Consider the following 20,418-nt stretch of genomic DNA (forward strand, 5'->3'; position numbering starts at 1 on the left):
GCTGCTATGAAACATTAATAATGAATTTGTCTTAGAATTACATGTTTTATACCTATTTATGCATTTGATTTGTTATCTGTAAATACATTTATCCCGGTCCTGATACCTATTTTTGGTACCCGTGTGCTGCAAAATTTCGTTAATATATTTAAAACATAGACTGAGTAGTTTCTGCATTAATTGGAGCCTGAAATTACAAACAATATCTCAAGTCAATAATATCCATTGTCCTAAGGTATGCAGATTGTTGCTCATCCCGTGCCAAAGTTGCAGAACAATGCTGCCTATTCATTTCGCCATGTTGCTGAAATTTTTCCCATACAAATCAAATGTATCTTACGGGAACGTTCCCATTAGGAACATGTGGCTCACCTCGAAAAAGAGCAAATTTAGAAAAACCACCACGATTTGAGACCGAAAAATGTCGGTATTTTTTTGTTTGGCGGTCACTTTGAAAAATATCTAAGTATATTGAAAAATTAATTGGAACTTATTTGATTGTTTCAAAAAACAGCTAAAAACAAAAAAAGGTCCACAAAAATATCCATTTAATACATGATATTAACTGCATATTTATGGACGCTTTGACTCGATGTTTTTACCACTATCGATAAGTTGAACGTGGAATTCATCGATGTCGGCAATTAGGCGGAAGATTTAAAATTAGATGGTGGGATCCATTAATTGTAGAAGAATGTCTAGGACTCCAAGCTTTTTATACAATTTTACCATTCGCATTCACCCTCACACTCCTTTTAAAAAGGACACGAACATCAAGATTATTTTTAATATTTGCCAAACCCACTAAACCGAAACAAGATCAGAAAACACCGTAAAACACATGTTATCTATGTGGGCATTGGTAGCACGAAACGGTCATAAAAGACCTGCTGGCGAGCACACACAACATATGTGTTCCATATAAATGGATGGTGAGCTTGAGAATCAATGCCCTTCCAAAACAACGCCTCAGCCATGGTGAAGGTCATCTACATAGAGCTTATACAATCAATCCGTGACTAAAAAACGAATCTCATCTGATTTGAATGCTATTTAAATATAAACCAGAAGAGTGTAAAACAGTTGATCTTTTTAAGAAGCTGCATGAGTTTGTATCAATTTAGTTTGGAACTATCATAGGAAGCGACACGTGAAATGGCAAAAGTTCTCTTGGGGTGGATAGTTCTTGTGGTGAACATATTGGGAGTCGCTCTGAAGAACACGGTGAGTGCTGTGTAATGGGTGCTGCTTCGTTCTAATAACCGCTTTGTGTGGACAGGCCGAGTATATCAGCGCTCACAACTATCCCGTGGAGAAGCATACGGCGGTGACCCAAGATGGTTACGAGCTTACCCTCTTTCGGATACCGTACTCTCTTCGCCGTCCCAGTACGCCGGGATTAAAGCCCGCCGTACTTTTGATGCACGGTATGACTTGCTCCTCTGACTATTGGGTGATTACCTGTCCAGAGGAAGGTCTCCCATTCCTACTGGCCGACGAGGGCTACGACGTTTGGCTGGCTAACAGCCGAGGAAACACATATTCGCGCAAGCACAAATCCCTTAGCCCTAAGAATAGGAAGTTCTGGGAGTTCGATTGGCATGAGATCGGAATATATGACATCACCAAAAGCATCGAACTTATACAGGATGTGACTGGACAAAGCGCTGTGCACTATGTGGGACACTCGCAGGGAGGTACTTCATTTCTGGCGATGCTCTCGATGCGACCTGAGTACAATCAAAGAATTAAGACGAGCCATCTCCTCGGTCCGGCTGTCTTCATGGGAAAAATGCCGTCAAAGCTAGTGAAAGTTTTAAGGTTTTATTTTCTTAAGCTGCCCGACATGGAAGTGATGTACAACGAGCCCTTTGTACGCAAGATGCTGGAGTCCCTGTGCTCCAAATTCGTGATAAAATACTTGGTCTGTCGGAATGTAGCCTTTATAATTTCTGGCGGTGCCTCAAAATATTTAAATACGGTTTGTCCCCTTATCCATATCATATATGTACCTAATTTATCAGTTCTCTTTCCTAGACCCTTATACCGGCAATCGCGGGTACAGCTTCAGCGGGTATTTCAAGTCGTCAAATTAAGCACTATGCCCAACTTATAAACTCCGGAAAATTTGCCCTCTACGACTTTGGAACCAAGGATAATCTCAAGATCTATCGCAAAATAAATCCACCAGACTATCCGCTAAATGTGGCGCACACTCGTCACCCCATTGAATTTTACTACAGCAACGGCGACCGCCATGTCAGCCGTGGAGGATGTGGAGCGGGCCATCATGGCTTTGCCCAATGCACGACGACATCTCATGCCGTTAACCGGATGGGGTCACATCGACTATGTCTTCGGCCAAAATCTAAAGGAAAATGTTAACAATGATATTATCAAAATTATGAATACCTTTGAGTCTCGCTCAAGCCGAGCCTAACAATCCCACTGAATAAGTACGTGTGTTGTACCAGTAAGATGCGTCGTATACGTGATGTATTAAACGAAAGGGGGAACCTTAGCAAACGAATGTCTCAGTGGTAGTTTTTCTGGAAACAATATACCTTCGCGATGTTCCTAGATTTCAAATTGATTTAATTATAGAAAGTTGATTGAAATTCCCTCATACGATTCCAAGATGAATTCTATGCTTAAGTCTTGTGTGATATATTGTATATATATCCCCTAAGATAATTATCAGATTTGAATGCCTGGAAGCAAAGAACCTCAGAATTACATAATTTCAGCAAATTTCAGTAACGAATTCGTTTGGAGCAGCTTAATCGAATTTGATCCATTTGATAATGGATCCAATAAATCGAATATTCACTCGATCGATTTTTACTTGCAGTAACGAGAACGATCACGTCGGAAGGAAAATGTTTATATTCTTCATCCTGAGTTTACCATTTCAACTTACAAAGAATAGCCTGTCTGGCGTGAGTGGCTTAGTGCGATTTAGTATCCATAAGTAATCTATGAATATTCTTTAAAATTGCATTTTTAGTCGGACATACTGTCTTTTTACAAATACCCTGCCATGGAGCACACCGTGACAACATACGATGGCTATATGGCTCAAGTTAATAAACATTCCATACTCGCCACGTGGGAAAGGCGCAATACCAAATATTTTTAAGCCCGTGGTCTTTATTCAGCATGGAATGACCGGCTCCTCGGACACCTTTCTGTTGACCGGACCCTCGGATGGCTTGCCCTACATGCTCGCAGACGCTGGATTCGATGTGTGGCTGGGCAACTCACGGGACAACACCTACTTTCACAAGCACAAACGCTTAAGTCCTCGTAGAAAACACCGTAATACGCATGTTATCTATCTGGGCATTGGTAGCATGAAACGGTCATGAAGGACCTGCTGGCGAGCACACACAACATATGTGTTCCACATAAATGGATGGTGAGCTTGAGAATCAATGCCCTTCCAAAACAACGCCTCAGCCATGGTGAAGGTCATCTACATAGAGCTTATACAATCAATCCGTGACTAAAAAACGAATCTCATCTGATTTGAATGCTATTTAAATATAAACCAGAAGAGTGTAAAACAGTTGATCTTTTTAAGAAGCTGCATTGACGTTGCATCAAGTTTAGTTTGGAACTATCATAGGAAGCGACACGTGAAATGGCAAAAGTTCTCTTGGGGTGGATAGTTCTTGTGGTGAACATATTGGGAGTCGCTCTGAAGAACACGGTGAGTGCTGTGTAATGGGTGCTGCTTCGTTCTAATAGCCGCTTTGTGTGGACAGGCCGAGTATATCAGCGCTCACAACTATCCCGTGGAGAAGCATACGGCGGTGACCCAAGATGGTTACGAGCTTACCCTCTTTCGGATACCGTACTCTCTTCGCCGTCCCAGCACGCCGGGATTAAAGCCCGCCGTACTTTTTATGCACGGTATGACTTGCTCCTCTGATTATTGGGTGATTACCTGTCCAGAGGAAGGTCTCCCATTCCTACTGGCCGACGAGGGCTACGACGTTTGGCTGGCTAACAGCCGAGGAAACACATATTCGCGTAAGCACAAATCCCTTAGCCCGAAGAAAAGGAAGTTCTGGGAGTTCGATTGGCATGAGATCGGAATATATGACATCACCAAAAGCATCGAACTTATACAGGATGTGACTGGACAAAGCGCTGTGCACTATGTGGGACACTCGCAGGGATGTACTTCATTTCTGGCGATGCTCTCGATGCGACCTGAGTACAATCAAAGAATTAAGACGAGCCATCTCCTCGGCCCGGCTGTCTTCATGGGAAAAATGCCGTCGAAGCTAGTGAATGTTTTAAGGTTTTATTTTCTTAAGCTGCCCGACATGGAAGTGATGTACAACGAGCCCTTTGTACGCAAGATGCTGGAGTACCTGTGCTCCAAATTCGTGATAAAATACTTGGTCTGTCGGAATGTAGCCTTTATAATTTCTGGCGGTGCCTCAAAATATTTAAATACGGTTTGTCCCCTTATCCATATCATATATGTACCTAATTTATCAGTTCTCTTTCCTAGACCCTTATACCGGCAATCGCGGGTACAGCTTCAGCGGGTATTTCAAGTCGTCAAATTAAGCACTATGCCCAACTTATAAACTCCGGAAAATTCGCCCTCTACGACTTTGGAACCAAGGATAATCTTAAGATCTATCGCAAAAAAAATCCACCAGACTATCCGCTAAATGTGGCGCACACTCGTCACCCCATTGAATTTTACTACAGCAACGGCGACCGCATGTCAGCCGTGGAGGATGTGGAGCGGGCCATCAAGGCTTTGCCCAACGCACGACGACATCTCATGCCGTTAACCGGATGGGGTCACATCGACTATGTCTTCGGCAAAAATCTAAAGAAAAATGTTAACAATGATATTATCAAAATTATGAATACCTTTGAGTCTCGCTCAAGCCGAGCCTAACAATCCCACTGAATAAGTACGTGTGTTGTACCAGTAAGATGCGTCGTATACGTGATGTATTAAACGAAAGGGGGAACCTTAGCAAACGAATGTCTCAGTGGTAGTTTTCCTGAAAACAATATACCTTCGCGATGTTCCTAGATTTCAAATTGATTTAATTATAGAAAGTTGATTGAAATTCCCTCATACGATTCCAAGATGAATTCTATGCTTCCCCTAAGATAAATATCAGAATTGGATGCCTGGAAGTAAAGCACCTTCAGAATTACATAATTTCAGCAACCTAATCGAATTTGCGAGGCTTTAAGTTGATAATATATCCAATAAATCGAATATTCACTCGATCGATTTTTAATTGCAGTAACGAGAACGATCACGTCGGAAGGAGAATGTTTATATTCTTCATCCTGAGTTTACCATTTCAACTTACAAAGAATAGCCTGTCTGGCGTGAGTGGCTTAGTGCGATTTAGTATCCATAAGTAATCTATGAATATTCTTTAAAATTGCATTTTTAGTCGGACATACTGTCTTTTTACAAATACCCTGCCATGGAGCACACCGTGACAACATACTATGGCTATATGCTTAAGTTAATAAACATTCCATACTCGCCACGTTGGAAAGGCGCAATACCAAATATTTTTAAGCCTGTGGTCTTTATTCAGCATGGAATGACCGGCTCCTCGGACACCTTTCTGTTGACCGGACCCTCGGATGGCTTGCCCTACATGCTCGCAGACGCTGGATTCGATGTGTGGCTGGGCAACTCACGGGGCAACACCTACTCTCGCAAGAACAAACGCTTGAGTCCTCGTAGAATCAGATTTTGGAGATTTAGCTGGCATGAAATGGGCAAGGAGGATATACCGGCGTCCATTGATTACGTGTTGAATAAAACTCGCCAACCAGCACTGCACTACGTGGGCTACTCTCAAGGCTGCACTGTATTTCTGGTGATGCTGAGCATGCGGCCAGAATATGTCACGAAAATTAAGACAACGAACTTGATGCAGCCGCGTATATGAAACACATGAATCGCCACCGTTCTTAAAATGCTGCTGTCCTTGGACGACATAGAGATGCTTAGTAACCGCCACGGACTAACCAGCTTAGTGAATATCATTTGCAGTTTCCGGCTAATAGCTGGGCTTTGCAGGAATCTATTTTTGATGGTGAACCCTGATTCGTCGAATCAAATGAACAGGGTATGAGTATCAATTCATGCATTTCGAATGCATCATTATGATGCACACCTGATCTTGATCTTCTTATAGAACGTTATAGGGCTTCTTTTGAAGACGCATCCGGCGGGCATATCGTCCAGGCAGCTGCGGCATTACATGCAACTCAAACAGTCGAAGAGATTCCGCATGTTTGACTATGGCTACAAGACGAACATGCTGGTCTATAGGAATGCCTCGCCGATCGATTATCCCCTAAAATATATTCAGCCACAATCTCCGATCCATATATACTTCAGCACCAAGGACGATCAGGCCACCAAGAAGGATATTCTCTTTCTCGCCAGGAGATTGTACAACCGTAGACTACATCAAGTCCCGAAAGCCTGGAGTCACAAGGATTTTATGTTTGGGTGTACCGTCGGCCGGGATTTGAGTATGCCGATTGTAAGACTCATCGATCAATATGAGCACTATTACAATAAAAGAATGATGGGTTACCCTTGATTGTGATTTTTAATCTCCTCTCAGCTATATGCTATATGCTAAATACTATACATTATTTATTTATTAATCAGTACGCGTATCCATAGCTGATCGCCGGATCAACCAAAGAGGTCTAGTTCGTAAATCTACAATTTATTGTTTTTGGCACTATTGATAGTTCTGGCTGTCTGGCCCTTCTCTAGGCATCCCTTCGCGGGCATCGGGTATCGGGCATCTCTAGCGACGACGCTGCTCGTAGCGATTCATGGAGACCACGATGTTGTCGAAGATGTATTCTCGTACACCCAGGCCGCAGATGAAATCGAAATGATTCCATCGCTTCCAGGGCACCTTGTACGCCGCCTCAACATTGGGCAGGCGTGTGAGCAGCTTCCAGATATCCGCCGGGGCGACAATGTAGTCGTTCTCCGAGAAGAAAATGGTTACGGGCGTTGACACCTTCTCCAGGGCGTACTCTGGCGGCTCCAGTTGCTGGTAGTGCAGCCAGTTGCGCTCCGGGCCGTAGTCGTACTGCCGGAACTTGGTGGATATGTAGCCCTGGAAGTAGTGCATCAACTGCTTGACTGATCCACCAGTGGGAAAGTTTGCCATCAGGTCCGGCAGGAGGGTTTTGTTGAGGAACCGTGTGTCGTAGCCCACGGCGGGCCAGAGCCGGGTGATGCACACCAGCGGCTTCTCGTTGTCCAGGCACGTCATCGAGAGGAGCTTCTTGAAGAACTTGTTCGTGGAGAACATCTCGACGCCCTCGAGCATCTTGGAGATATAGTTGCGCGTTCCCAGTATGGGTCCCACGATCTTTGCCAGCCCGCTCTTCGTATTGCTCACATAGGCCACCGGTGCCAGCAGCGTTGCCGTCTTGAAGACAGCATTATATTGCGGCATCATCGAGTTGAACACAAGGAAGATGGTGCCGCCCTGAGAGATGCCCACGAAGTGCATCCTCGCCACACCGCTGGCTCGCAGCACATAGTCCACCTGAGCGGGCATGTCGTAGATACTCATCTCGTGCCAGCTAAAGTTCCAGAACTCCCTCTCGGTGGCGTTCATCCAGAGGTTGTGCCGGCAGTAGATGTTGCCCCGATTGTTGCCCAGCCACACATCATAGCCGGCGCGCCACAGCAGATAGGCCAGCGAATCTTCGCGTCCGTTCAGCAGCCAGCTGCAAGGGAAATGGAATTTCAGTTGGTGACTGCTCTGGTGTATCGTATCTGGGGCAAGCGGAAGCAGCGCTCCTGCTGCTATTACTCACACATCCGACGAGGCGTACAGGCCGGAGAGCAGGAAGACAACGGGTCGACGCAGCACGGTGCCCTCATTGGGATCCACCTGCGGTATGCGATGCAGCGTCAGCACATAGCCATCCTTTGTTGTCACCGTGTGCCGTTCGACGTTGTAGCCATCGTTCTGTATGCGCCGCACCTGCAACGACAACAACCAGAGCCACCATCATTAGTGGAGCCAGGAAGCTACATAGTTCGCCTCCCTCTGTGCAAACAACACACACACACACACACACGATCCGAAGTGAGGCGAAGCCCAAAAGTCGAAACACACACCGAAATGTTGGCACATTTATTCGTATTGCTTGACATTTGGAGGCCGAGACGAGACGCGTGCGTTGTGACATTCAGGTAATTAGGAATTCTGCGAGCACACAGCGACGCGCACGGGGCCTCCCCAGATTTGATCCCCATACCCCTACCCACCACCACACCTATCCACACACCTACCGCATCTGTTATGATAATTTCGCGGGACTGACGTAGGGTGGCAGTCACCTGTTGCAGCGGCAGCAGCACCAACAGCAGCCAAGACAGTGCAACTGCGAATAGCGACAACAGCCCGACGACATCCAGAGGCTGAGGCAGAGGCGATCGCATGGCTGACCAGGATTATGATTACATGAACGCTGCTGGGATGCGGTGGGGATTAAGTAACGCAGCCGTAGAAGCTGAACCGGTCCGAACGGGGTCGTGCAGTCGTATCGATCGAAAACGAAAGCTGCCTGCGGTGCACGCGGTGCCCCAGCTGCCCAAGGATTGGGATTGGGAATAGGACTGGAACTGGGACTGGCACTGGCACTGGCACTGGGGATCGTGAGTGCGAAAAGAAAGTACGATACGACCACCGGACCACCGGACCAGCTACGGCCAGAAGAGAGCTTTCAAAAAGGCCGAAACAGAAAGAGTCGTCGCGCTGCTCGTATGTACGTTCGCATGAATGAATATGAATGAAAATTGCAATCAAAGTGCCGTTGTCGATGCTGTTGCTGTTGCTGTGGCTGTCGTTTTCGTTGTCGCCACTATTTTTCGTCGTTTTCGTGGTCGGTCTCGTGCTCTCGTACTCGCCCGGCGGTACCGCTGCTAACGTTCGATTCGAATGTGCTTTATCGACTGCGCATGCGTCCGCGACTCGCAGGGCTTGTTACCCGCGCCAAGCCAGCGCCAACCTGCCTGCCTGTCTGCCACCTAGCCGCTGCTTCTGCTGCGGCTGCTCCAGCCACCTGCATGCCGCAGTCGTGTGCTTTACCTTAACTGAGCGCCCAAAAAACACGGCGGCGCATCCAACCAGCCGCTTCCCCTCCATCTCTGCTGCTGCTGCTGCTTCTGCTGCCATGCTCTCTGTCTGGCAGAAAGTAAGCTCTGTACATACACTGTGCATAATAACCACAGCTCGCCCCGCCACACCTACACACGCTGCCCTGCCGCCCCTCGCCAAAGTGACTTGGCTTGCCGCCATGGCAATTTGAGCAATTATAACAGCTTAATGAAAGAGAGAACGCTGCCCAAAGGTGTCACCCGTACCCGTACAGTGGGCGGCATCAAAGCTACAATTTTTGTGGGCTCTGAGCAATGTGAGAAGAAAGTGGAATTGACCTTGTCGTAGGGAGAAACCCATAATCAGATCATATGAGCCATACAGCTAGAGCTCTCCTCACGGACATCACTCGGATTCAATCTGAGGTGTGGGGGGTCACACCCATGTAGCTACTGCAGCCATGCGAGAGACTCCATTCAAGGGAGCTTTCCCTGTACACAAATATTTAAATTCAGCGATTCATTTGGCTGCATTATCTATATTATCTATAGATGTCGATGCTGGATGATTGATCAATCAAAGTAACAGGAACGGAACGGAACCGAACCGAAGCCACTTGGCTATTCAAGAGACATCCCAGCTGGTAGATAAAGGATGATAAATACTCTCAAAAGGCCCAACAATACGGAACCCCACTGAAAGTTATGCACATCACATACAATGGCATTCATGAAATACAATTGATTTTGAGCAGTGTATACATTTTTGGGAGCTACTTACTTACCTTTGGTTTTTTTTTTCTGCTCTTTTTTTTGGCTCAGGCTCTGACTGTGGCGGTGGCGGTGGCGGTGGCTTGGCTCGTATTGTAGTCGTCTGTCGCCGTTGTTTTCGCTGAATTGCAATAACCTGTTGCCTAATGAAAACGGCGTCTGCTTATTTAGGATATGGCCAAGCCCGGCCCGGCCTCTGGCCCCACAGACAGTCAAAGTACTCGCACCGGCATGCCATGCGGCACTCACATACCCGCCATGGATACTCGTAGGTACGTTTGAATAGCTATGGATGGTTGTGTCGCTTTTCTGATGTTTATGTTTACGTACTCGAGAGACAATTGACGACGTCAGTCAGCCCAGTGTATGACTCCCCTCCTGAGGAACCACTTCCCACTCTCTCACAATCCATTCAGTGGAGCGACCTGGAGAGCTTTCTGTTTGCTTATATGGCTTTTTAATAACTCGCCAACAGCTGCGCAAGGGGTTGTAACTGCTGAGCACATACTACGCTATCATTGGACTTTTTACTTACTATCCGAAACCGTTTCATCAATGGACCGGTTGGCCGGACGCTCCACTGGCCCAGTGTCGGCATTGACCACCAGATGGACACTCAGACCAGACTCATTCACGTACGTGAATGCCCCTCAACGCGGCAAGCAACCTACTAACCCGTCGGATCGGCCCAAGGCAAGTCCCAGGGGCGGTGCCTCGTACGTACATATGTACGTATGTACATTTGCCTGGCGTTAAAACAGTTTACGCTAATTTCTATTGTGACACATCCGACAGTGTTTGGACGCGTGCGACGTCGAGACGAGTTGAGCTCCAAAGCCATTCATCCGTTCAAGCAACCAGCGGTGGATCAAGTAAACTGTTTAGTTTACGGGTTTCGACAATTAAACAATAAACATATGACGCCGAGTGCAAGTGCGAGTTCGAGTTCGTTTAATGAAATGGTGTCTGGGGCCCTGGGGGCCAGGGGCATCTTTCACAGCTCCGGCTCGAACCAACCTCCACCTTGTTTGACTTTCTTCACTTTCGGGCTAATGTCTAATGGATTCTATGCAATGGCGGCCTAAAACTAAAATCCATAATGCATGCTCCATGTCCATGTCGCACTTCATTGCCAAATTTGCTTGTTTACTATTGGTCTCCGTATTTACCCACATCGATGATACCCAGGTGATGTAATTATGGGGTTTAAGTAATTGTATGAACAGCGGTATATTAATGACCAAGGTATTGGGTTTCAGTTGATAAGGCAGCTTTGACAAAGAGAGGCGACACCGACACCGATTCCCACACCAAAAGGAAGTTTCTAATGCCATTTCTATGAGTAATATTCATTTGTGTCAACAGAAAATAGATTGTTTTGTCACATGCCTTTCCTGGAACGTACTATGATCTGTGTACGTCTTATATTTCAATGAAACTATCACAAAGTTTCACTTTTTAACGATTTACGTACATTGAGGGGAAGTCCCTTCAATTACGAGTGATTTCCTTTAAGTTCAGCTCTCTTTAGAGGCCCCACTAAAGAAAGATACTGCCTGCCAATAGCTACTTTAATCGGTTGTTTAATTTACAAACATTTATTCCATTTGTGTATCACTCATACATTTCGGGGAAGAGCATACAGATATTGGTTATCTGCCAAGAGTTTGATAATTTCTCCACTTTCGTTGGCTGCTGCAGTCCGTCATTCAGCTACAGCCGCGACTTCAATGACAGTTGCGTGGCGTGAACTTTGTATTGAACTTGAAACCCAAATTGGACAAGATCTGCATAATGCATGCCCCATACACATACACATGCACATGCACCGACTCGATACGATGCGTTGTGGCGGCCACAAATCAAAGGCCCGGCCCCAGCTTTTCCTTTGAACAATGAGCTGACATTTCACTTTGAGTGCTCTTGTTTCTGATACTCGAATGTTTGCATTGGGTTTCGTTTTCTTTCGGTCTCTGCTAGTGGGTTTCCGGTCAGCACAGCCTTTCTTCTTTCGTCTTTCGTTTATCTAAACCAGAAAAGGCCAAAGGCAGGGCAGGGCAGGGCAGGCGATGTAATCAGTTGCTTATCAATGCAGCGCCAGCCGAGGCCGTCGGTCATAAAACGAAAGTGATTGACGAGCGAGCTCGCTCGGGGAAAAGCCACTGACGATGACTGTCACCAGATCCCCGGGTCACTTTTTCACAATGCTAATCTGGGTCTAATTGCTTCTTGATGTGTTTGTAAATTGGCTTGGCAAACGGCGGGCGGAGTGGCCTTGGCCAGGAACCGTCTACCTGTCTGCGGGCTTCTCTAATTGCAGTCCCGACTAGAGTCGTTCGCGGCTACTGGCTGCCTGAGTCATGAGCCAGGGATTACATATTTACAGCTCGCTGGCTGGCCTGTGGCTAGCTAGCTAGCCAGCTAACTGCTGGCTGACTTAACATGGCAATTGTCGGTCGTAAAACTCGGCAAGCAAAAATAAAATAAAAAATATCAACAAAAATCTCAATCCACCGCCACGACTCCGGCGACAACAAAAGGAATATGGTGAGGCTTTAGGAGGAAGTGGCTGCCACCGTCGACGTTGTTCGTCATGACTAAGCGTTGTTACTCAAAGGGAAACCAATTGATTCCTTCCTGTTTGCCGTCCGTCCAGTCCAGTCCAGTCCACCACCGCAGAGCCACGACGGCAATAACAAAATCTAAATATTTAACGACTAAATTGAATCTGAAGGCGCGCTCACATTAGTCAAATTTCCGTGGCACGGCCTGGACTGGGGTTACCTGCTGGCATAATCAATAAAAGATAAACAGTGGGCCGACCAGTCCCAGACATCGTTCGAGTCCCAGGCGGAGACTGCAACTGAACTGCAACCCATTGAAATGGCTACCTCACGTAATGGAAAATGCTGCAGGAAAAGCCTACACTCGCCAACAGCCGCCACAATAACAACAGAGGAGCCTCCAAACCAACTAATACAGACATGTCTGTACGTTGCAATATTCGTACAACAAATAGGAGTTGAGTAGAGTATGTAAGGAAGGGGCCTCCTCGTTGTCGATTGTCGTCATTGTCGACAGCTTTGCCAGAAGTTTCGTTTGGGATTCTGTCTGGGCAGACCAGTCCCCCCCATCCATTCAGACCCCCGTGGACCGACCACAGCACTCCACTCCGATGCTGCACTCTCGTTCAGACAACGTCTCGCACTAGGCCAACCGTTCACAGGCAAATCATTCACGCTCCAGCACTGAGCATTAAACAAACACTGGCAACGGGGATTCGTCCCAGTCGATCAGGCTGATAAGCGTTTCGGTTTTGGGTTTCGAATATAAATTAGTTTTTAAATTATGTTATCAGTTGGTTACATTTTCCTTCGTACATACATATGTGGAAAAGTATTCCCATAATTTGAACGCATAATCTGTGCTCTGATTGATTACACATGATATCGAAATGGGGGGCTTGTCCTACTCTCCAGACCCTTATTGTTCATGCTCTCTTTTGTATTGGAGCTCTCGTATTGTACCAAATAAACAATACAAGTACGCGTACGCATACGCGTACGAGTGCCGGGCAGAGGTAGAGGTAGACCCCGACCCCGACCCCTACCGAGCTAAGAGTCCAAGCCAAGCCCGAAGAGCGCCTGCAAGCGAATTGGCTGCCTACAATGAGAGGGGCTCGATGACGATGTGGATATGAAGTACCCCCCGATATAGCCGCGCCAAAATGTTAGTTCCGTTTCGACGAGGTTGGGCCAGGAGCCTGGCGCTTGGCGCTTGGAATACACTTTTACACTTATCAGACCACAACACAAACACACAGCACAGTCCGCAGAAGCACACAGATACTGCCGCTTTATGGTTGGGGCGGTGAGTGGAGGGGCGTGGCGGGGCGGCGGAAACTAAACTCCACACACTCAGCCCCACTCAGAAGCGGCTGCAGAAGCCGTATGCCTGCCATGCCCTATTATTACCCAAAGGAAAACAAATGCAACTCACATGATGGATCTGGCGTGCGGCAAAATGCAGAGAAACGCAGAGGGACCCGGCCCAGGGCCATGCCCGACATCGTCATCAATATACATACATATATATATATGTACATACATACATACATATATCAGTATATGCAGTGGCTGTTGTCTGCCACAGCAACGACGTCGACGACGACGACGACGGCAACAAAATTCCAGAGCGCACGCGTTCTCAACTTTAGTTCTTTGCGAGTCGCCAACGCGTTCGGAGCTGAAATCGGAGTCGGAATATACAGTCGGAACAGGCAGACCAGACAGGCATCAAATAAGGCAGCAGGCAGGCAACAGCTGAAACTCTCAAGAGAACCAACGCAAGCTGCATTTGTATCTGTGTCCATCATTCTGCATCTGTTGTGTGTGTGTGTGTGTTGTGCGTGCGCGTGTGTGTGTCTGTGTTAGCCGGCTCTTGGCCAGTTTTGTTGATTTCGGGCCCGTCAAACAAGGAGCGACAACCTAATCAATCAGTCATTCAATATGGCAATTTCTAAGAGCCATCGCCTTGGCAGCATCAGTATCAGGAGAAGCAGCTGCAAAGTCGTTCCAGGCAGATGCTGCACCGGGAACAGGCTGCCCCTGGCTCTGGCATTGCTCTACGTGACGCTGGCCGCAGTGTCCATGCTGGCTCCATGCTCGGCTCTACCTTGTAAGTATCAGACAGATAGACACGCCAGTTCCATCACTTGCCATCGCCACATCCCTCCCATTCCCCTTATAAGCCCCTATAAGAGTGCATCTGAGATGCATTGTCGTCATCATCATCATCGTCAACATCATCATCTTTGTCGTAATCACTTGTAGATGCTGCCGTTGCTGCGGTCGCATCAGGCCTTTGACTTATATATCTGGCTGCTGTTATTGCTGGCTGGCATTATTGCATTTTCCCCGTTTTCTTTTAGTTTGTTGGCATAATTCAAACAGGCACTGACTACAGACAACATACCATTCCAGCAAACTGCGCGTAATTATGCCGCTGCCGCGTCTGCCGCGATGCCTCAGCACAGCGACAGCACAAAGCGCGATCCAATCTCCCCCACAACGGTGGCACTTTGGTGTCATATAAAACCACACCACACCCCACCCCATCGACAACTGAGAGTCATGGTGCCCGTGCCCCGTGCCCCCCCCCCAAGCCAGCGTGCGAAAGTTCAATAATGTTTAGTAACAGGCCAATTGAGGCGGTCGCCAGAGTTCAAGTTGTGCGATAAAACGTAGATAGCAGACGGCGATCAGTCGCAATTCAGTTAAGGATGGGACCAAGGGGAGAGTTTTTAATGGGGGATCCACCACTCGGACATTGCATGCGTCAGAAGACTTCTAATTAAGCGGGGTTCCCTATTTTCGGTTTCGAACAAACTCATATTGTTTATCGCGTTCCATCAATTATAATTGTAATTACAAGTTCCTAAAACACATAGCAGTCTCGGCAGCACCACCCTTAGAGTAGAGTTGCAAGGATCATTGATCATGCTTGCATGTTGCCCCGTGTTGAACATGTAATTTTTCTCACTTAGAACATGCCCACACAACATGGGAGCATCCGAATATGTCCAAAAAGATAATTTCCAAATGCAGGCAGGCAGACAGGCACACCACAGAAGGGACCGACCGACCGGACCGACAGATGACACTGCCCCGGCCCGGTTTGGGCAACTGCAACTTCAACTGCGACAAGCTGCGTGGCCAGCCGAAAAGAAAATCGATATATTTTTCCTGTTGTTGTTTTTCTCTAAATGCCATTTCGTTTGGCTTTGTCTTTGTTTTCGTTGGTGCGGCATTCTTTGTCCCATTTTAAGACCTTCTTTAGACGCTGGGACAGACTCTATGCCGATGCTGTTATTGTTGTGCTGCCTGACATTCGTTCCCAAGGGATTGGGAATAGGAATAGAAATGGGCAGTGGCATGGGCCGCGATGCCGCCCATGCATATCTCATGCAGAGCATCTAATAATTCTGTTTTTCCACGAATGCAGTTGCATCTCCCAGTGTCTTTTGGGCACAAGCACATGCATGGGTATGGGAAGGGATTGAGAATTGAGAACAAGATGTGCGTGCGAGGAGGGACAGGGACAGGGACAGGAATGGATGTCGTCTCATAAATAAGTCAGCTACTTTATAGGCAAAAAGAAAAAGAAAAGACAAACTGGGCGGGTTGCCGCCGCCTGGTTTCGTTGGTTTGTTTATTTTGTTACTAATTTGGGATGTTGTTGGTGTTGTCGTGTGTGTCTGGAATTTTAATCACTGCATCGACGACCACTTGGAAGCATTTTGAATTATTGGGGCGCGGGCGTACGTATGTGCATACTGCGGGACGGGAATTCGGGTTGCGGCCAGCCCGCTATCTGGGATCTGGGACGGGACGGAACTGCGGTATCGGGTCCCAAGAAGTTGTCAATGAATGTGTGAGAAAATGTACGCTGATGACAGCGATGATAGCTGCCGCTGCCGCTGCCGAATAGATGTGGCTATGAATGGGCCGTGTCGATGTCCATATCAATGTCGTTTGTCAACGCATACCGTCAGATACTCGTAGCGTATATGCTAGCGGGAGCATGGGCATGGCCATAAAGCAAAACCATTCGAAAAGGCCTAATGGCGGCTGTGTGGAATATGGCAGCAATATTGGTTTATTAGTTCGTTAAATGGGAAGTTTATCAATGTAACGGTTGGAAGGGGACGGGACGGGACTATTAATATCGTTTGAAAATAAATTTTATTAATTTTCGGTCCAAAAAGCTTTTGGACATTCCTGTTCCATACATCACGCAGGTTCTTTCCTGTTTTTACTTTCTCCCAGCTTGTCGTTGTTCGAATTTGCATTTCGTAAATCATAATTGATTCCATTCTGTGAAAGTTGTTCAACAGGAGAGTTAACTGGTGGACCCCACACAAAACAAGACTCGAATCTAGATCTATAGATCGTAATTTGATGATCGCCCCCCAGATCCATTTACCACCCACCTGTATATGGGTAAAGTACATAGAAAAGTTGATGAGTGCAATGGACAAGATGCAAATAGGAGATTTTTTTATTATAGTATTTATTAGCTCTTTTTAATTTAGAGTTGATGCAAATATAATATAATATTTTGTATGCATGCATAGTGTATGTTTTAGAGCCTTTTCAATGCGATTTTTTAATCAAAAATAATTATATCCGATAAATTAATATATTCTCTACCTGATAGATAAAGTTTCAAACGAAATTTTTATCCGGTTTCTTTTTAAAAAATATTAAAACAAAAAATGTATAAAATTATACAAATAAATCAATTCTACATGACATCCTACATGAATTATACACAGCCAACTCAGCGCCATCTGTTGGCGTGTACATGCAAACTACATCAAATTTTACATTCAAAATCCACATTGGTTCGTGTCTTAACTATGTGTTTTTCTTATCATTTTAGTCGAGTCAACGACCCTGCCTACGGATGTCGAGGAAATCGTGAATCAAAATGAAACGACCGTTGCGCCTGCCGTCCAGGATGTGGCGATCATCGATCCTGTCGAGACCAAAGCGTCTGAAGTTGTGGATGAATTGGTAGACACCAGCTTTGTCTCTTTGGGAGGCGAGGATCTGGAGCAGGACATACGAAATGCGGTGAAGAGTGAAATGGAGTTGGAAATGGAGGCCGATGCCTCAAGTCCGGTGGTGCCACTGAACGAGGAGCCGGCACAGGGACAAACAAATGAAACCGATCATGAGGACACTGAAGGTAAATGGTATGAACTTCCCAATTCGGACCATAGACTAACCAAACTCCAACCTTTATTTCCAGTTCAAAGTGTTCGCGAGCCCAAGACACTTGAAGCTGAGGAAGAGGGTCCCAAAGCAGTCCCATTGAACCCACAAGCGAACAACGATCAGTCCCAGGAACTGCAACAAACAAATACACATACAGATACTGATACCGCTACGGCTACACTCGTTTCCAACGGGGAGGAGGAGGGCACTAGCAGGCCGTTGCCCAGCGTGACCAGTGACGTGGTGTCCGTCATCTTCAACGAGAATCGGGCTATCACCGAGCAGCCCATCACCAAAACAAACCTGCTAGCCTTGGAGCAGGAGCACGAGGAGTTTGAGGAGAGAGAGACAACTCCGTTGCCGATCTATGAAGGACCCAAGCACCAGGTGACCAAGAAACAAGGCGTGGAAGATTTACTCCCCATTGAGGTGGCGCCGGAGGTTGATGCCGAGCCGGAGACTCCTTCGCAAGAAATTAAAACTCAACGCGAGGACCGCACACTTGAGGAGCAAAAAGATAGTCTCAATGAAATTGATACTGAGGAGATTGAACCAAAAGCCCTCAGCCCTGTCAACGTGGAACCTGCGCATGCGGAAATTGAAACTGAAGCCGAGGTCGAGGCTAGGGCGGAGATCGCAGCAAAGGCAGAGATTGAGGCACAGGTAGAAGAGGCAGGCCCGCCAGAGGAAACAATCGTGGAGCCCGCAGAGCCCCAGAACACCGTTGATGAGACTGGCCTACCAGAGACTACGGAGGAGACTGCAACTGAAGTTTTAAGCCCCGAGGAGGAGCAATCAGCGGAGGAAGTTGTTGTAGCCCAAACTGAGCAGATTGAGATTCATTCGGTAAATGAACCAACTCAAACACACCAACTTGAAGATTCAGATGTCAATCAAGACTCCCACAACGTTGAAGACGCGTCCAGCGAAGAGAAAGAAGCAGAAAGCGATGAAACAGATGCAAAAACCGAGCAACCCAAGCAGGATAGCGATTTGTCAGAGGAAGAAAAAGCATCCGCCGGAGATGAGCCGAAATCACCATCGGACGACAGCACGGCCACGCCGTTGGTGTCCTATCCACCACACAATGCTGGCCAGACCTTTGACAACAACTCGGCTGACGAGCAGTCAGCGCCCCTCTCGCGGCCATCCTCCTATCGCTCCACCATGATCATCGCCCTGTGCTCTGGAACTGCAGTGATCTTCATTATCACCTCGCTGGTGATTTTCGTGGTATCGTTCCAACGCCAGCATGGAACACTCGACATTGAGATGCAGGAGCAGCGACTTGGCAAGGACTCTCTGGACGAGGAGGATGCTCAGTTGAAGCTCCTCGATGTGGATCTCTCAACGCCCGTCATTGTGTCGATGGGCAACGAGGAGACAGACGAATGCCTATAGACTTTCGGCGCTGACTACCAGGGTGCCATGTAAATATTTCTAAACACTGATATTGCTTTCACTTAAGCGAAGCAGAAACGAAGACTTGAGCTAGCTGCTCCCTCCAACTGGTTGTTGTTACACTTTGGTTGACTGAGAGAAGCGGCACACAAATCGAAAGAAAAGCGAAATCGAATCGAAATCAATTGCCATATTGTTTAATTTTAAATGCACATTTATATCTAAGATTTTGCGAAATTTTTCCACACAATTTTAATATTTATACGAGTACGAGTATGTAGAAATTTTTCGTTAGAAATAAGCACATTTTTAATGAGTCTCTGATAGGAAGTCAGAATAAATATTTTCGATTAACTAACATGAGCAAGTTTTTTGTTGTATATGAATCACTGAATCACTGAATCAACTGATGCGACAGGTAAGTGAGTGTCCACAATTGAGTGAGTATTTAAGGAGCGTAGGAATGTAGCATGTAATATATTCCAGCAATGCCTCAAACTACACATAAAAGTCACTTTTGTTTAACACACAAATAAAATGCAAGCCTGGTGGAACCCTCGACACTCCGTCGCGAAAGGTTAACCAGAAACCAGAAGCATGATTTAGATTTCGGTCGCTGCGTAAAAGCGAGAACAATTTATGGCTTCAGTGCGACTAATTGCAGTGAGGCGTATTGATCAAAAGCTCATTTGCCACTCTGCCACTTTGCCACTCTGGCACTGCGGGCGGCCTGCATCAAAGTAGATTTTTAATTAGTTCATAATGTCGGGAGCAGCACGATCGATAGTGAGTGGACAGAGAGTGAGCAGCGGAGAGCTCCGAGCTTGCAACATAATAAATAAGCACATATTGAACTCTCCCCTTTTCGTTCCCCTGCCCCTGATCACATCACTGCCATAATTATAGAAGCCAACGAGAGCGCGGAGAGCATCGAAGACGCTTTTCCGATTGAGTTGTTCTGCTTGTGTGTGTGTGTGTGTCGCGTTTCCCTGTCCCTGTCCCTGTCCCTGTGCCTGCCTCTGTGTAAATGAGCTTAATGAGCGGAATGAAAAGGCGCTCCGCTCCGCTCGCCTTCGTGACCGATTGAAATAAACAAAATGATTTTCAGATTAAGAGTTTACGCTGGGCCTTTTCCTATTTGGATATGTATTTGTTTATGCGGGATTATGCAATCGCCCGCACAGTGGGCCGGGCTCCAGAGTCTCCGCGGCCACTGGGCGTATGGCTAAATAGTTTCAAATTTCTCTTTTAAATTAAAACAATCAATTTAAAAGCAATAAAATACCAATTGACAGCATAATTTTCACAATT

The 20,418-nt window shown here is 46.6% G+C and overlaps 4 protein-coding genes across 4 annotated transcripts; 3 read left to right on the forward strand and 1 right to left on the reverse strand.

Annotated features, from left to right (window-relative positions):
• The first annotated feature begins 1,112 nt into the window (after positions 1-1,112).
• Positions 1,113-5,017, forward strand: LOC111077818. The gene is made up of 6 exons (XM_041596373.1): positions 1,113-1,224; positions 1,280-1,981; positions 2,038-2,380; positions 3,118-3,318; positions 3,751-4,469; positions 4,526-5,017. Exons 1-6 carry the CDS (start codon positions 1,156-1,158, stop codon positions 4,925-4,927), a joined length of 2,436 nt encoding a protein of 811 aa, XP_041452307.1. The 5' UTR covers positions 1,113-1,155; the 3' UTR covers positions 4,928-5,017.
• A 101-nt stretch (positions 5,018-5,118) lies between these two features.
• LOC111077831 (lipase 1) lies at positions 5,119-6,733 on the forward strand. Its single transcript, XM_022372255.2, has 5 exons — positions 5,119-5,376; positions 5,445-5,946; positions 6,073-6,134; positions 6,204-6,557; positions 6,704-6,733. The coding sequence occupies exons 1-5, from the start codon at positions 5,317-5,319 to the stop codon at positions 6,731-6,733; spliced, it is 1,008 nt and encodes a 335-aa protein (XP_022227947.2). The 5' UTR covers positions 5,119-5,316.
• On the reverse strand, positions 6,684-9,064 carry LOC111077821 (lipase 3). The gene is made up of 3 exons (XM_022372241.2): positions 8,348-9,064; positions 7,867-8,036; positions 6,684-7,776 (listed from the first exon to the last, which is right to left on the reverse strand). Exons 1-3 carry the CDS (start codon positions 8,495-8,497, stop codon positions 6,834-6,836), a joined length of 1,263 nt encoding a protein of 420 aa, XP_022227933.1. The 5' UTR covers positions 8,498-9,064; the 3' UTR covers positions 6,684-6,833.
• Positions 9,065-14,281: 5,217 nt separating this feature from the next.
• Positions 14,282-19,455, forward strand: LOC111077816 (nuclear receptor corepressor 2). The gene is made up of 3 exons (XM_022372235.2): positions 14,282-14,602; positions 17,369-17,677; positions 17,741-19,455. The coding sequence occupies exons 1-3, from the start codon at positions 14,434-14,436 to the stop codon at positions 19,105-19,107; spliced, it is 1,845 nt and encodes a 614-aa protein (XP_022227927.2). The 5' UTR covers positions 14,282-14,433; the 3' UTR covers positions 19,108-19,455.
• The last annotated feature ends 963 nt before the right edge of the window (positions 19,456-20,418 follow it).

Source organism: Drosophila obscura, unplaced genomic scaffold (assembly GCF_018151105.1).
Source record: "Drosophila obscura isolate BZ-5 IFL unplaced genomic scaffold, ASM1815110v1 contig_150, whole genome shotgun sequence".
Classification (NCBI taxonomy): Eukaryota; Metazoa; Arthropoda; class Insecta; order Diptera; family Drosophilidae; genus Drosophila; species Drosophila obscura.